Source organism: Taeniopygia guttata, chromosome 5 (assembly GCF_048771995.1).
Source record: "Taeniopygia guttata chromosome 5, bTaeGut7.mat, whole genome shotgun sequence".
Lineage (NCBI taxonomy): Eukaryota > Metazoa > Chordata > Aves > Passeriformes > Estrildidae > Taeniopygia > Taeniopygia guttata.
The window spans coordinates 31,815,335-31,832,471 of record NC_133030.1 but is presented as its reverse complement, the minus strand read 5'-3'; the positions used below and the strand labels follow the sequence as shown (position 1 = coordinate 31,832,471).

Below are 17,137 nucleotides of genomic sequence, written 5' to 3'. Positions count from 1 at the left end.
CAGGGTGAAAGGCTAACAACTCTCCAGCAGGTTTGCAGAGAGAGGAGGTGAAGGGAGAACTGATTGCAGGGCTGGAAAAATGGGAAATGTGCCCTCAGGTACTGGATGCATAAATCATTCTGCCAGCAAATAATGACTATCAAGTGGAAATGAGGGAAACAGATGGGAAATGACATTTCCAAAACCTCTGTAAAAAGACTAGTTCCACTTAGGAACTCTACAAGTTAGCTCTCAGATCAGGGTGTGGCAGCAGGAGCTGGCAGAGCAGAGAAATTCCACCCCTGGCACTCAAGGTGTCTGACCCTTTCCTGGAGTAGGAACAGAGCGCTGTGGGTACAGTAGATCTTTGGGCACTTCCTCCTACTTGGACTCACGTTGCTCCTTCACCGCGGTTTTGAAAGAGAAATGTCCTCAAACACAACCCACACCCTTCTCAGCCCCTTTGCAGCTCCAGGAGCAGCAGCATAAGCACAGCCAGTAGATGGCATGAGCGAAAGCCAAACCTGCTCAGTGAGGAATCCTGGCCTTCCGGTTGGGAATATTCCTCCTCCTCCTCCTGACCCCCTTGTTTGGCAACCACAGGTGAGCACACACAACACTGCTTTCCCTTTTCTCATCAATAAAGCAGAGATGTGATGTGGCCAAGTACAATAAAGTTTATGCTTAGAAACCACTGGGATATCCGTGGAAGAAAAGCCATGTGCTAAACTGACAAAAATGTAATTAGTAATAAGTAAGTGCCATAAACATCACACAATATATGCTCTCGTTTTTGGGGGATGATGCAGCCAGTTGTTGAAATGCAACTATAATTGCACTGCTCGACTTCCAGGAGTGGCCCATGCTGCAAGCAGTTGCATGCTGTAGGTAAGTCTTCCTTCCCCTAAGAGGAAAATGTCCTGTGGTAAGACAACTGCTATAGCATATTCAGATCACATTATTCCAAACATGCAAAGAATGAAAGAATAGTTTGGGTGGGAAGGGACCCTAAAAACCTAGTTCCAAACCCCTGCCATGGGCAGGACCACCAGTAACTTGACTTTATAAAGGGTGTTAGCCTGGAAGCCTTTTATGTAAACAAGTTGTGTAGGCAATGTAAGAATCTCTTCTACAGTATTTCAGAAGTGACAAATTAATTTATCTGTAGGAAGATTCCAACACTTGTGGCCACTTGGTTGTTGGTTCCTCTGTTGAAGTGTCAGAGCAGAAGGTATCACACAAACCTGTTGGCAAGGACTGCAGAAAGAATCCTTTTGCCATTTATTCAAACAGCCACTGCTGCCTGTGACAATAAAATCCTATCCTGCCCAATCCAGCCCTCCAGACTCAGCATCTGGTCTCTTATATATCATAACTGGTTTCTAGCTGCCATTTTCTCACTTCTATACAGGTGAATCTACAAATAAATTTCTTTGTAATCATGTCAGAAAGACTGAAGTGAACAACAGCAACAAAAATTAAACAAAACTGCCAAATAAGCCAGAAAAAGGTTTGATTTTATTAGGAATGGTACATTTAAATACATGTAAGACTTTGGGATTAATTTACATATTTCTTCCAAAAATGTTTCCCTTCTTTGACAATACAGAAGTTAAAAAAAAAATCTAATTCCAAATTGTAAGAACAACAGTATTTGCAGTGGAAATTTCTATTAATTAAAACAACTGTGCATTCCGGAGATTTTGACTACACTTTTCCTGGGAATTCTTTCTGCTGCTCTCATTACTAAAATAACCTTCCTTTCCATCAAGACTATTGCTAGTCATACACATGTTATTCAGTATCACACTTTTGGGTATGAAAGCTATGTCACTTTTATAAACATCAAAAACATGGACATGCATATTGACATTTCTGTGCAGTTTTATGAAGTCACCTGTCAAATAAGGCCTATACATACAATACCACATACTAGTGAATTACTGTAAAATTATTATAATGGATTCCCAATAAACCTGACATCTGGATGGTATGTCTCATTTTAACAGAACATTCCAGCTTTCATTACTCCTTAACATTGTATTAATTCATTATCCAAGTGACCAATATTCAACTAACCAATGTGTATTCCTGAAAGTCTTTTGCAAATTAAGCATATTGTCAAGGTCATGTAAAGCTGGAACTTAAACAGCCTGTTAAGCCAAGCAACAGGGAAAAAGGGGAACTCTAAACTAATTTCATCTGGTCCATTCATTCTCGCACAGAAAAGTAGCCACAGAACCTTAAAGGAATTAAATCTATACTTCCTGTTCTCAGACTTAATACCAAGGACAAAAGCTAACATAGTATTTTGGAAGTCAAAGGCCTTGGAGGTGGAGGGGGAAGTAGGGGCAAGAGAGGGAGAAAGCAGCGTATTGTCTCATCCCATTACCTCAGCATTATGTGTACATAATATATCTATGATAGAAATGTTTACTAATAGCAGGGGAAAAAATAAAAAAAGACTTCCCACTCCAGACTTCACTGAAAGAAGAAAGCTGACAGCCAGCCCCTCCTCACAGAGATGGCCTATTTGATGACAGGCACTTTGGCAATGTAAGAGGAGGTCACCCTTTCATCATGTTAACTCTTCCCCTCCCAGATCTCATATATAACTTGTCTCAAGTCAAGAAACTTGAATCAAATTAATTAATACATCTCTCAAAGCAGGTTAACTACGGCTATGAGCAGAGCTCGACCTAGAACGAGATTTTCTTTTAGAAGACGAGGGAGAAGGGGAAGAAGCTATCAAGCTGGAGCGGTGGCTTTTGTGGGAGTAACTCTTTTTAGGAGTACGACTGCGAGAACGAGAGCGGGATCGAGAGCGAGATCGGGATCGAGAGCGAGACCTGGACCTGGACCGGGACCTTGACCTGGACCGGGACCGGCTGTCCGATCTGGAAGATCCTGTAGACCTGGACCGGCTGCGAGATCTTGAGTAACTCCTTGATCGAGATCTGCTTCTAGAAAAACATAATTAAAAGCTGTAGTCTCAGCTCTTCCTAAATTTAAAACAACCATGTAGAATTCTCAACTACTTTGTATGCATAGCACATCCATCTGAACATCTGAAAGCGCAATTCACAGCATTCAGTCATTTCACAGTGCTGCTAGATTTCTGCTATGCTCTATCATGACAATAACTTCTTAGGCGAAGGCCATCAAGAACTGCTGGCCTTGACATTCTCTGCTAGTGTGGCAAAATATGCACTGCCTAATAAAAGATGCCACTCCCCAGATCCTGCCAGGAAGAGAGAAATCAATTTTTAGGCAGAGGAGTCTCTATCAAAGAAGAACTCTTTGTCTGCATATACCTTGCCTTTAATTTATCAAGACAAATACAGAAATGGAACTTTATACTTGTGGTGTTTATTCTCTCTAGAAATGCCATGCAAACAAGAGTTTCTTTCAAGAGGCTAAGAAAGTCTCTAAAGGTGTGGATCACCAGCACACTTTAAGGCCTTAGAGTTTTAATACATTGACTAGTAATGCATCCCTTTTTTCAGGAAACGAGACAATGAAAGAGCTGCAGCCAACAGGCTTTTTAAATGATTGAACAGCAGAACTGCTTAGGAATAATTCAAGGAAGCTAACTGATTTTCTTTTATTCTCATGAACAAGTTGTCATTCACAATTATTTGGGAAATATTTCACAGGGCTGTGAAACAGCTTTCCATCCAATTAAACATTTTTAATACCAAAATTCATGTTTCTTTATAATACCGCATTTTGTCTTTACAAAAAAATCTTCAGTCTCATCCAGAAGTGTTCTATTTACCCTGTTTCAGCAAGTTAGTTCTTATCTTAATCTGTTTACACTGCTAAAAAGTTGTTCTGTGCAGTGACATTTAGCTTGGGGCCAAAAAAACGACAATCAAACTTTGGCATCAATACGACCCAAATCCATGTCCTCAGCAGAATTTTATCATGTCAGGTGACATACCTATGCCTTCTGTGGTCTTCAGTCAGTTTAATTCTGCGTCCATTCAGCTCAGTGCCATCCAGTTTTTCCAGTGCACTCTTCATGTCACTGTAAGATGCAAACTCCACAACCCTGTATACCATAATGAAATAAGTTTCAGAACAACAACAAAAGTAGGGAAAGCAGGTCTGGCCCTTTTTAATCTGCCAATTCACAGCTTTCTGTTTCATCTTCTGAAAGCTAGTTTTTAACGTGGTTAATAAGAAAATATGACACCACAGTCCTAGCTATCCATACTTCTCACACCTTAAACAATACCAGAACTGCCATCTGCAAGGAGATGGAGAAAATGCAGGAAGATACAAAAATCTGCATCAGCTGAGGAAACATCTTTCAGTCCTCCACTAAACTGCATTCCAATGCTGTCCGTGGAGCAAAACAAGTCTGCAGATTCTTCTGCCCTATTTAAGAATTTCAACAGTGAATAGAAAAGTCCAGCCTTGGTGGCTTTTAAAATTTGAACTCAAAAAAAGGTCTAAGTTGCATTTGTTTGCAGAGGCCCTAGAGCAGTTCTGCCAGCACAGACACTCTATTCACACTTCCTTCTCTCCTGCTTTGTTGTGCAAAGTTTTTGCAGTCTGCAGAACTGAGAAGTGAGACTAGGCAGGTAGGTATTCTCCATGGAAGTTGGTTATGTTTATTTCCCATGACTTTGACTGCTGAACCACTGTATAGCAGCCACACACAGGAGGTGTTTTTAGCCTCAGATCATAAATGACTATATAAAAATAAGACAGCAGGTCTTAAAATTTAAAAGGAGTTCTCCCTTCCTTTTCTGCTTTCATACATTGTTTTCATGATAGAGAATAGAGACAGAGTTCAATAGTGAACTCCAACTGACAGTTTGTGTTTTGGATAGTTTTGGTTCTTAAACTGGAGAAATTTCAGCATCTAAGCCACACCATAGATTGTATTTTACTTCTGTATTAGAAGAAAAATCACGCCCTTAACAGCTTCAGCTATCATATCACACAAAATGAACTTACCCTTCATTCCTGTTGTTTCTGTGTGCATCCACATAGGTGACCTCCCCTGCCTTTCTCATGACATCTTTCAAGTCCTACAGCAAGAGTTAACATTTTAGTTTGAACAGGACACAAAGCAGGTGGCAGAATACTTCCCTAAAACTTTCCCTGCTGAAAATGCTTAATGCTTTTTATTTCTATATTTAAAATTTTACATATAATTTAAAAAAAAGTTTCTGAAACAGCTTATGTAATAGTAGCTGCATATAGAAAGGATCCATCATTTTACAACTACAGTGAATAAAACTCTGCTTTTAAGGTAATCCTACATCCCAAAACCAGCTGTTATGAAAATACAATGCAATATATAAAATACCAACACATTCCCTGAAATAACAACTGAGAAGGGCAACAGTATTAAATGCAGATTTTTGTAACTAACACCCCAGTAAATGACATTCCAATAAATGCAGACAAATTCAACCTTTATGCTCACCTCCCCCAGCTTCAAAACAGAATTAAAAGCAAAAAGGTGTATCTACAATGTCATTTAAATTTTACAAAGGAATTTTTTTAAGTTTCATTTGAGTATCCATCACACTGCCTTAAACTTAACAGAGGCTAAATGTGGACAAGTAAAATTACTTGCTTAGCAATAGGAGAAAGCACAAACAAATAATGCAAAGGGTCACTAAAAAGCTAAACATTTGTCTAAGTTAAGGCAGCACTTTTACCCAACAGTATCTGGTATTTTATAATCCCACACTACTTACCGCAGCACACCACAAGTGGCAGGTGATATAAGAAGGTACCTTAAGCAAAGAGCTGCTTGTCCAATACCTAGCTGGCCAAGAGGAACTCTCTTACATGAGAAAGGCAGTGATGGCTCATAGCAATATGCTTCACGGAGGTACCAGAGGCCCTGAAAGCACTGGACATAGTCTCCAGTCTCCAGAAGTGGCTAAAGAACCCGAGGATGATCTGTGCTAGCCAATCGAGATCAAACCCAGGCAAACCAAGATCTAGACTGCCAAAAAACAGGAGTGTCATAGGAACCAAAAGGAAAATTCAGAACAGGCCAAACCCTAGAATTTCAGCCACTAGAAAACCCCCAAATCTTTGGTTCTTTTTCCTCCACACAAGAAAAATGAAGGTTAACCAAATCAAGGTTGTTAGAAGAGGTTCAAAATGCACTTGGTTAGAATTAGAAATACGCTTAAGGAACAAAAGACTACAAAACAAAAAGCCAAGAAAAAACTTTAGAACATTTGCCACAAAACATAAAAAAGCTTAATTTTATCTAGTATTTTGATTGAATAGTTTTATGTTTGGAACTGGCATATGGAAAGAAGTATCTTCCTTGTTTCACAGGTCTTAATACAAAGAAACCCTAATAAGAAATGAAAATTGGTCCCTATTAGTACCATTAAAAACAACACTTAAAATTACCTCAATTTAGAGATGATGGACAAAATTTTGGCTCTGCTCAAGTCAATGCGAATTTAACCAGACCAGGACTGATAAGTCAAAAGGAAGTTAGAAAATGCCAATCTACATAATTATTTCCCAAATCAGTAACTTTAGGCTTTAAGACTGAGGCTCCCACAATCTTGCCACACTATATGCTGAATCCTAAGAAACCTTAACATGAAATATCATTTGTAATTGCAATGTCAACATGATTAAGATGCCAACATTATTTCTTAAAAGAGAGGAAGTGTGCATGTGTTATAAAAGCTCAACATTCTGTTATTAGGGGAATGTTTTAAAGTTACTTGGTATTACCTAACCAGTGGAACAATCAAATTTTATCTTAAATTTACTATTTCAGGTCACCTTAAATAGCACAAGAAAATCCTGCTGACTTAGCAGCACAGAGAAATAAGGTGTAGGACAACCGTAAATAGGAAAATATATCTTGATGTAACACAGACCTACTTTTTTCAACAACTTGAAAATTTGATACTGGGAAACTGATGAGAGTAGTTGGAAAGCTCTGAACATGCAGAAATACATGTTTGCTAAAAGAAGGGAGAGTTCTAACAGTTTGTCTACTCTTAGAGATGGGATTATTTATTAACAATATAGTCAACATTCGGAGGAAACTGATCTGAATATAAATTTTTCTGGCTTTTTCTATGTTTAAATATCTGAACACAGTAACTTTTAAGGGAGATAGATGTTCTCAAAGTATGGGGATCTGGACACACCAAAGATTAAATTCTGTGTGCAAGTTTAAAAGCAAGGTTCCATAATGAGTGTGCTTCCTAGCAAGGATTAGAAGGGAAGAATAACGGCACTACTGTTAATGGATTAGCTATTTTAATGTGTTACAAGTAGCATAGTTAGAAGTTAAAACACTATAGTCAGTACCAAAGCAGTACAACTTCAAAAGTAAATGCAGCTTGCATATGGTCGTTACCTTCAAATGATGTCTATTTAGGCAGGTATCGAAAAGTCTCTTATGCTAACTTATCATATATTTAAGAGACATTAAAACATTTAATTAGAATACTAAATGATTTGCCAGTATGAAATCTGAATTGGGTGGGCTTCAGATTAAAATGTAAGTACACATAAAGCCATTATAAATATTCACAAGTAAAAGAAAGTTACAAAAATGTTAATCTTTTTTCAAGTTATGCACTTAACACTAAGCAGCGTAATAGGATTTATTTTCCTTAACACTCCATTACAGCTTACTTCTCTGTTCCCTACTGCTGTTTCCAAGTGACAATCTCTCCATATATGTAACTACGTAGCAAACCCAGAAGATATTTAGATTAAATCCAGTTGATCATCACATCAACTCAGCTGGTTTTCTTTAGTTGTTCAATAATTAACACAACTGTACTGTTACAAACCCTTTGAACCTGTCATGCAGAAGATAAACTGAGTTCAACCATTTATCTGCATAGATTGCACCCAACTCTTACGAAACACATCAGCAGAGCTCCAGGCAAGCCACGAAGCCTCCTTGTGGGGAAGTAGCTCCAAGACTGAGGCTTTGAACATTCAACATGTTCTACTGCATCTTTCAGGACTTTAATCAAAATCTCTTTATTCAAAGAATATATACGTTAATGAACAAGACTAAACTCCACTATTCACTCACCTTTTGTAAATAACATCTGTTGCTATGTCCTTACAAAGTGAACTTTCTATACACTGTACACTACACAGAACATAACTAAAAGAATTGACTACATGGCTATTCTGTTAAAAGCCAGCTTAATGTTAGCAAAACATTAGCAAAAGGTGAAAAAAACAAGAAAAAAAGAAAGGTGGTAAGAAAGCTTCAAATGACAAATAGAGAATTTGGGTTTGAAAAAAAACCCAAACATCTACAATAAGCATACTCGACACAGTAGCTCTGTTAAAATTCCCTCTATTAATGATGGAATTCTCAATCATTAACTGGAGTCACAAAAATATTTTGCAAAACATAAAATTATAAATTTCAATCAAAACAAAGGCATGCACTTCCAGATGTAACAATACAAAAGGATGACATTGTTTCTAAAATATTGAAACATGGCATTAAGTCAAACTATCTAGAGTCTTCCAAAGTTTTATCAGTTGGCAAACAGAATTAAGAATCAGTTCCCAACTACCAAATCTAGTTACAGAACTATTTGCGCAACTTTGAAACAAAAGACTTCTGTAAGTGCTTGAATTCTAATTTTTAGCAATCCCTGAAGCTTTTTGCTTATTTTTTGTTCACATTAAATATTTATGATGGCTTTATTAAGAAATTAGACTGAACACAGTCTACTTACAGAGTAGTAAAATAAGGCGTAAAAAAAAGAAGATGCTAACTCACCTGCCAGCTGATACGGGATGAAAGGTTTTCAACAATGATCCTGTGTTCAGTACGAACAGGAGGCCCATACCGGCTGGAAGAATTCAAAGGGGAAAAAAAAAAAGAAAAAAATTCTCCAGTGTAAGGAATTTAAAATTTAAGAAATCTGACATTTTCTACAGTTTGCTGAAAGATTTAATTTCAGACTTGATTCTTTTTAGTCAATAAGGTTGTCATAATTTTTTTCAGAACACCCAGATCTTTTAAGTATTTAAACAAGAGGACCCAGAGTCATAAAACTGGCAGGATGACTCACATTTTCCATTATTGCAAAACTCTTCTTGTCTAGCACTAGCAGTCTGACATCATGAACATGACTACAACAGATACCCATGACCCTCAATCAAGCAAACTTGCTACTTTGAAAGTCCACTTTTAGCCTGGACCTCGGACCAATTATACCACACCGAGGTTACTGCCACTAAAATAAAAACAAATCTAATTAACATGCTTGCATATGCAAATTAGATGTTCCAGACATTGGTTTGTAACTGGCAGCAATTCTGACTTTGCAACAAATGTGAAGGTTTATGCCTCATGTATCTTCATCTTTCTTCCAAACTCTACTCTGCATAGGCCACAGCTATGAATGTTTCTACAGAGTAAATTCTTCCACACATATTTCCTTCACACAGGTAGATATAAAATAAAAAGATGTAATGTGTAGTTGTCTGGCAGAATACATGCAAATCTGCAGAACTTTCACTGCACGTTGGCACAAGGTTCACTGATGGCTCTAATCACTGAAAGTTAACAACCCCACAAATACTGCATATCCTCTAGAGGTATTCTAGAGATGAGCTGTGTCCTGGTTTTCACATTCCTTTGCTGGAGACTCTCCTGCTTGGTCAGCAAATCTAGTCAACTGGTATTTACTAACAAGTGCAGAAGTGTTTATCTTGTGCCCTAGCACTGCTCCTTTCTAGGCTGTGCTGAAATAAGCATTTTGATAACCATACAACTGGAAATGTGAAAACATCGTTATACAGCAAATACCTTGAATTACTGCTCTATAATATCCTACTTAATCATGTAAGCTCAGTTTGGTGACAAAAGCCACAATAGAGAAGCTCTGCATTTTTCCTGACTTAGTGTTAAAATCAGCCAATTCAACTGCAGCAATACTCCTTCACATCATTTACATGACAGCAGGAATCAAGACCAGCATAGTGCCTACAATATGGCAAAGGCACATTTTATAATAGGTCTGTGAACCTCTCCAAGACAGTTAAACTGCTTTAAAATCCCCACTCTCCTCAGCCTGAGAAGGCAAGTAATTGTAATGAACCTGCAAGATTTGAGAACATAAAACTTCTTTTGTGAAACTATACAGGGAAACAGAGCTGGATCCCTAAATCACAAAAAGAAAACTCCATTTTTTTTGTTACTGGAAGAGGAAAAGGACAGAGAGCACAGACCACCTACCTAGATCCACTCGTAGACTGATAATAACTGAAGCGCTGGGAGAATCTTCCCCTTCCTCTTCGGGCTCGAGCATGTTCAATGGTGACCCTTATGACAGGAACAAAATAAACCAAGCACATAAAAAATTAGAACAACAAACTTTTATTTGACATTGACTTAAATCTTTTCCCAACTGGAAGCAAATGTGCACAAACAAGAATTATCTTGCCCTTGCAAGCAATGATTTATAACACAAGCACTGGCATTTCTTAAAGAGCCAGACCAGTGTTTTTTCTCATTGGACTCCCCTGGATTTTCATTAAAATTGTCATGAGTCTGTAATTCAGACAAACATTGAATTTGCTCAACCAGAGCCCAGGTGTACTCAGAGAGAGGAAAGAATACTAAAATAACTAACAACAACCTAATGACCTAAAATACAGCTTCCATAATCACAATAAAAATTACTGCAATATTCAATGACTATAGTCCACTTTAGTGCAAACTGAAGGGCAACGATCCAGAGGATAACAATCTATCATCAGCTTATTTTCTGATCAACAGACAGATAAATACTAAATAAGTTCAATTCACTCTTACTAATATTCCTAATGAGAAGATCCTGAGTTACCTTTGAAAGAGAATTAAGTGCAAGTAGAGAAAATGGTCAGCCCTGCTCCAAACTACTCCTCCTCCAGTCCCAAACTAATCTTTGCCTTAAACAAGACTGGATCCCAATGAATGTCTTTAAAGTAAGTATATTCCACCACAGAACCACAGGAAATGGGCGTCAGAGCACAAGATGCACTGCATTTTGATGCAAGGCACTTTTTCTATTCTAAAGGGAAATTATGGTATCACACTTACCTTTCATCACACAGCTCTTTACCATTTAGTTCATAAATTGCATCATCAGCATCCCTGTGGTCTTCAAATTCCTAAAAATTGGAATAAAAAATGTATTTTCCCTTACAGTATATGCCAATACTAATTAACATGCTTTCTTTAAAAATTTTACATTTCTACAGCAAGTATCACCAAGAACTTTGAATAAGGAGGCTAGTTTCTAGTACATTTATGACAGAAAAGCCAAGATGTTAATATTCATGCTAATTGCTTCTCCCTCCATCCCACAAACTCCTTTCACCTCCCCAGTTGTTTCAGTATAACTTATTTGCAGGACCTACTAATCAAATTACCTGGTTTGCTAAGAAATACCTAAAAAGCTTTTGGGGAGAGGTGGGGGAAATCACTTCAAGGCATATAATTAAAAACACAGATCCACATACAGGATAACGGAATATAACAGCTTAAGCTGATCAAATGCAGGAAAGTTGTGCACTCCCAAAACTCTCTTAAGATTAATTTCTTACTGAACCAGCAAAGAAAGAGTGCACCAGAAAAAAATGCCCTCCTAATTTTTTTCTGAGTGAATTCAGTTCACTAGCTGGGCAAAAAGATGCCCATGTAAGAAGAGTATGAAACATAAGCCGCTCTTCAGCACTGGCCACCTGCGGGTCCAGATCAGCTATAACGAGCATAATTCCATTTACTGCTGCAATGGAATCTGTCACTTTGCTTTTGGCAAAAACGCTGCTTTAGTCAGCCCGAGTAGCCTCTGCCCACTATCCAGCCCACTGGTTCTTGGCAAAGCTGCTTGTACAGCTCTGCAGGAAACTAGGTCAAGAAACCTACCCAGAAGAAAAACAGCACACTTTCTGCAGGAGGTGGGGGTCAAAAGGTGTTATTTTTCAGCCAGATCAGCTTCCCAGGTAGGTTTGTTATATGTAGCTGGACAATTGCAGCAACACCATGAGAGGCAAGGGGACAAAGGAAAGAAATAAAGCAGAGAGAACAAGCAGCTGGGCAGGGACTACTGGCAGCAACAGTGCAGATGGAGAGAAAAAAATGTGGAACTGCAGCTTGCAAGGAATGAACAGAGAAGAAGATTCTCAAGTTGAAGTGTTTGCATAACTATAAACTGCTTTTAGAAGCAATACTGGCTTAAGCAATCTTCCCCCTTCTGCACTGAAATTTGCTTCACTACCAAGTGAAACATCACACATCCTTGCATGATGATGAAAAGATTATCTTAAGACATAATTTAGGTTCAGCATTTAAAAAAATCTCAATAGCTGGCAACTACAAGTCCCATTATGTCAACTACTTTCTAACAAACTGAACATCTGCAAGTCTATCTAGCTTTATGGTTTGAAGATTGAAAATACTATGCCCTGAAAACTACAAAATTTAAGTAAATATAATTAGTTTCAAGATTAAGCAATGATTTCAATCAATCACAACAAAACATGCTTTTAACACTATAACAATGTTCACTTGGTTTTGTTTTATAAATACAAGTCTTAAGTAAGAGAAAATAAAGATTAAGTGACAGCACATAGCCAGTAAAGTGTCATGAAGGATAATGCCATTCCATGTGTTTATAAATGACGTGGATGACAGGATCAAGGGCAGCATCACCAGTTTTCTGTCTGACACCGAAGTGGGAGGAGAAATAGATATACCAGAATGAAAATCCATCCCACATAAAGACCTTGATAAACTGAAAGATTAAGCAAACAAGGACCACAAGTCTTAATGAAGTGCTGCAGGTGGCATAAGACAATCCTCAGCAGCAGAATGTGCTGGGGGCTGAGTGGCTGGAGTGCAGCTCTGCTGAAAAGGACATGGAAATCCTCGTGGAGAGTCAGCTAAGCATGAGTCAGCAGCGTGGCCTTGCTGCAATGACAGCAAATCGCATCCTGGGCTGCATCCGTAGGAGTACAATCAGCAGACCAAGGGGTGCTATTATTCCACCCTACTTGGCATTCATTAGGCCACACCTGGAACACTGTGTCCAGTTTTGGTCTCTCCAGATCATAAGACATTGAAAAATTGGACTGAGACTAGCAGAGGGCAACCAAAACTCATCAGAAGGTTTGACAACAAAGGAACATTGAGAGAGTGTTTGTTCAGCAGGAAGAAAAGGCAGCTTCAAGGGAATACAGTCAGCTTTCCAAAACCTAGAACAGTTACACAAACAAGAGAAGTGATTTCTGATATGGGTGCACAATGGTGGGATGACAAGTATGGCAGGGAAAGTTGTTTAGCTGCAAAGAGAAAAAAAATTATCCTGAGAACAATTACATTTTTTAGATAAATTTATGAGACAATTATTCAAGTTATTAGCGATCTTTGAAAAGAAAATGGTTCCACCTAGGAAGTAGAAAGGAGGGAGGATTGACGGACTCGCTTACAAGAGTTGAACAGAAGTTGTTCCTGAATGAGTCAACTGTCCTGTCCAAGAAGAGAAGAGTAACACTCAAGGACAGGGGACTGAGAAATAGCAGCAATTGGAAAGGGCACTCTAACAAAACTCAGGCTCGTGTCTAAATCAGCCATTTACCTCCAGACTTTCAAGAGACAGGTATTTACCTGCTGGCAGTCAGCAAGAAGCAGCTCATAATGCAGGGGAACCAGAAACCACCAAGTGTAGGAGTTAAAGCAGCAATTTTCACATGGAAATAAAGTAGGCAAAGCCTGTCCTTTTTTTTCTTTTCCAGTAACTTCACTCAAGGGATTGATCTTGGCAGAAAGAGTGGCATGTAAGCCTGCCATTATGCAAGGGCAGTATCAGCCTTTCAAGTCAGAACTAAGTGCTGCACAACAGCTAACTCTCACTTCTCATGAGATAATAGTTTAAAAACAGGCTGATTCTGAATCAATCTGTGAACATGCAAAGCTGCAAAATTTAGACATTTAGGAGCACAGAGCTCAAGAAAGCAGTGGCAGTAACTGAGATACAATAAACTGTCAATTTAATAGTCTGACAGATATACATGTACTAATGATGAATATGTTGAACATCAGCTTCACAAGACTTCAAAGCTGTGCTGCTTGAATCCACCAGCCAGCACCTATTAGACCTGCTGCTGTCTTAGCCAACTACTCTGCTTTTATATCAAGCCATTATTTAAGAAATACGACCAAGCAGACTACAAGGGGTGAGAGAGGAGCTGAAGTGGTTCTTATAAACTTTTCTTCCAGGTCAAGACTGCAAAATTTTGTATTGCCATAATAGGATATTTATACAGTCTTCAGAAATGAGGGGCAAATTTTAAACCCACAGAAGACTATGATAAAACAACGTATTCAATGTAGCTGCAATTACCAAGATTTTGAACAAAACCTGGCCAAAACGGTAATCTAAAATTATGAAAAGCATTCTGAAATGTTTATTAATATTTTTTATTTCCCACTGCTACTATTATCTTAATCATCTTCTTTTCCTTGACATCATCCTAGTAAGGTTGGTACCTGTAAGCAAGAGCAAGGAAAACAAAGGTGTTTCTTACCACAAACCCAAATCCATTTTTTAGATGGATTTCTCGAATGCGACCATATCCTTTGAAGAACTTCTCTACATCCCGTTCACGAGCACGTGAGCTCAAGTGTCCAACAAAGACACGGCAGCCACTCATCTTAAGGTTGGTGCTAAAAAAGCAAACAGCACCGTTTATCAGATTAACTAACTTAAAATAGGGTGATCAAGATCACTTTTACATCTCTGAAATCTTGGTTAAATAGGATTTGATTTTACTGTCCTCCAAGTATACATGTTAAAAGCCTGAATCTCTACAGCCAGAGAAGGGATAAATCCTGTCTTAATGACTTCTAGCAGAACCCACAAAAAACTTCCAGTTTTGTACTTTTTAATCATGAAACTTAAAATCCCAAATCTGTAACTTCAAAGATTTTATTGGGTTAGCAGCTGCTGGAAAAAAAAATAGAACAAAGTTTGTATGTTAATCATTAGAATAACAACAAGCAACAGAAAACATTTTTATAACTTTTGTTTTTATCTAGAAAAATGTCTGCAATAAAATTAGCACACAAAAGATAAATGGTAGTCATCAAATATTTGTTTTCCAGTAAACATAAATCTAAGTTATTTTAACAGTCTATCTGGTTTGGAAGAATTTTGCATTGTGAGATTTAAACAATAGCAAAAATTTAAAAAATCTATTTGAGATAGTCTATGTAAAACTTAATCTTTTACCTTAAGGTATAATTTTTTCAGTTTATGTGGTTTAAAAAATTTTTAAGATCTCATAATTGGAAAATATTAATTATTTGGCTCACTCAATGAGCTTGCAGTCATAGAAAAAAAACAAAAAAAAAAAGAAAACAAAAAAAAAAAAGAAAAAAAATAATTTGAGCCCTAAGGAATGGAAATATGACCTGATCTTGCACTACAATACTGGGCTATAATGCAGGCAGAGTAAACAGACAACATGCCATGTTGGCTGTGAAAATAATTCCAGTCAGTTTGGATGCACTATTTTTAATTAATATGATTTGTCTTCTTTGTTAACGTACAGCCACTAGGTTTCTACTGAATACTTTATTTACTCAGACTTACCATGCCGTCCAAGAAGCGCCGGAGTTTTGGAAGCTTGGGTACTGGGCTTTTTATGGGGCGAGGGGTTGAACTGCGACAGCACTTACTGAAATTGGCCTCGATCCCCGAATCTCGGAAGAGCCTACGCTGCCCTTTGTAGCCATTCTCTCCTTTGTGCTCACCCGTGCGTTTTGATGGCCACACGGAAATACAGTTCAAGGGGCTGGTTCAGCTCCCTCGCGGAGTGCTTCCAACACAGGATTTCCCTGGCGCACCCTTACCACAAAAACAGCGGCCAGGCCAGCCGTGGGTATTAAGGGAAAGACAGGCCCTTGCAGAGGAAGGCCAGCCTTACGTAACTGTGCGCCTTAAAACACGGCAAGAACAGCCACTCTGGCAACAGCGCTCATTTTGGGAACAGAGATTTGAAAGATTAAAATGACTGCGTAACTGCTGTTCGATATTTTTAGTTCTAGAAAAATAAAGCGGGGAGAAGAATCACAAAAAGAAATGAAGCCGGGGTGGGTGGGTGGAACTGATCACCACTGAACCTGTCAAATATACTGCGAAAGACTTACGAACAACCCATCCGCGCGTTATTTACTCATTATCAAAGAACACAATGGATGCGAGATGTGTATTGACACCTGCGAGGCGCGGAGCTTCACACGTCGCTCCTACCACAATGAAACGAGTTCGCTGGCTGACGACTCGGTAGGTGCGGAAAAGCCCTCGGAAGCACGGATCCGCAGCAAGCGGCCATTTGCTCCTCCCTCCTTTCGAGAAGCCGTGAGGACCCAGGCCTGCGGCCTGCCCAAGGCAGCCGGGCCCTCTTCACGGGCCCGCCGCCATCGCGGCGCCGGCCCACGCAGCGGCGCCTGCCCCTTCGGCTCCTCGAAGCTTTGCGCTCGCCTCCAATCCGCGACGGCTCCTCCCGGCCATCCGCCGGGACCAGCCCTCCCCGCTCGCGGCAGCGATGGATGGCGATGTCCCGTCCCCCCCCCCTTCCCCTCCCCCCGGCCGCGGCCCCGCCGAGCGCCCGGGCCTGCGGCGCCGCGCGGCGCCAGCGCGGCCTCCGCCCGCGGCCCCGGGCCTCGGCCCGTTCCCGCCCCACAGCGGAGAACCGCCGCCAGAACCCCGCCGGTGGCTCCCCGCACCCGCCCCGACCCTCCCCACCGCGGCGGAGGGGCGGCCACGCACCGTCGCGGAGCGGCGAGTCCTGCTGGCCGTGAGGAAACCGCTCTGCGGCCGCGGCGACAATGGCTGCCGGCTGCTCCACCGACCGACCGCCGCGCGACCGCCGCGCCTGCGCACAGCCGCCCGCGCGGCCCCGCCCGCAGCGCGCCGCGCGGCACGACGGGAGATGTAGGCGCGGGGGGAAATGGCGGGGAGCTCGGCCGGCATCCCGCTGGCACCGTCCGCCAGACCGGGACCTTCGGAGCCCAGTCCCGCCTGGCCTTGCTTCCCTGGGCAGCCTGTTCGGGCTGAACTGCCTGTGACTCTTTGTCTAAGACATGGCAAAACAGACGGGTAACAATTCCGCT

General features: G+C 40.2%; 1 protein-coding gene across 3 annotated transcripts; it reads right to left on the bottom strand.

Moving 5' to 3' along the window:
- Window positions 1-1,475: 1,475 nt before the first annotated feature.
- On the bottom strand, window positions 1,476-16,928 carry LOC100220017 (serine/arginine-rich splicing factor 5). Of its 3 annotated transcripts, none has more exons than XM_030274480.4 (8): window positions 16,794-16,928; window positions 14,548-14,686; window positions 11,060-11,130; window positions 10,214-10,300; window positions 8,750-8,822; window positions 4,948-5,021; window positions 3,923-4,033; window positions 1,476-2,942 (listed from the first exon to the last, which is right to left on the bottom strand). In XM_030274480.4, exons 2-8 carry the CDS (start codon window positions 14,671-14,673, stop codon window positions 2,651-2,653), a joined length of 834 nt encoding a protein of 277 aa, XP_030130340.1. In that variant the 5' UTR covers window positions 14,674-14,686; window positions 16,794-16,928; the 3' UTR covers window positions 1,476-2,650. The 3 variants fall into 3 exon arrangements, with proteins under 3 accessions (XP_030130340.1, XP_012429625.2, XP_072786200.1); XM_012574171.5 differs by lacking the exon at window positions 16,794-16,928 and adding an exon at window positions 15,615-16,482; XM_072930099.1 differs by lacking the exon at window positions 16,794-16,928 and adding an exon at window positions 16,241-16,381.
- Window positions 16,929-17,137: the final 209 nt, after the last annotated feature.

Coding starts and splice junctions, on each gene's coding strand:
- LOC100220017 (XM_030274480.4), bottom strand. CDS start 14,673: ATGAGTGGCTGCCGTGTCTTTGTTGGACACTTGAGCTCACGTGCTCGT. Junction 10,301..11,059: donor AAAGAGCTGTGTGATGAAAG/GTAAGTGTGATA, acceptor TCCTGTCATAAG/GGTCACCATTGAACATGCTC. Junction 4,034..4,947: donor AGAAACAACAGGAATGAAGG/GTAAGTTCATTT, acceptor TATGGTATACAG/GGTTGTGGAGTTTGCATCTT.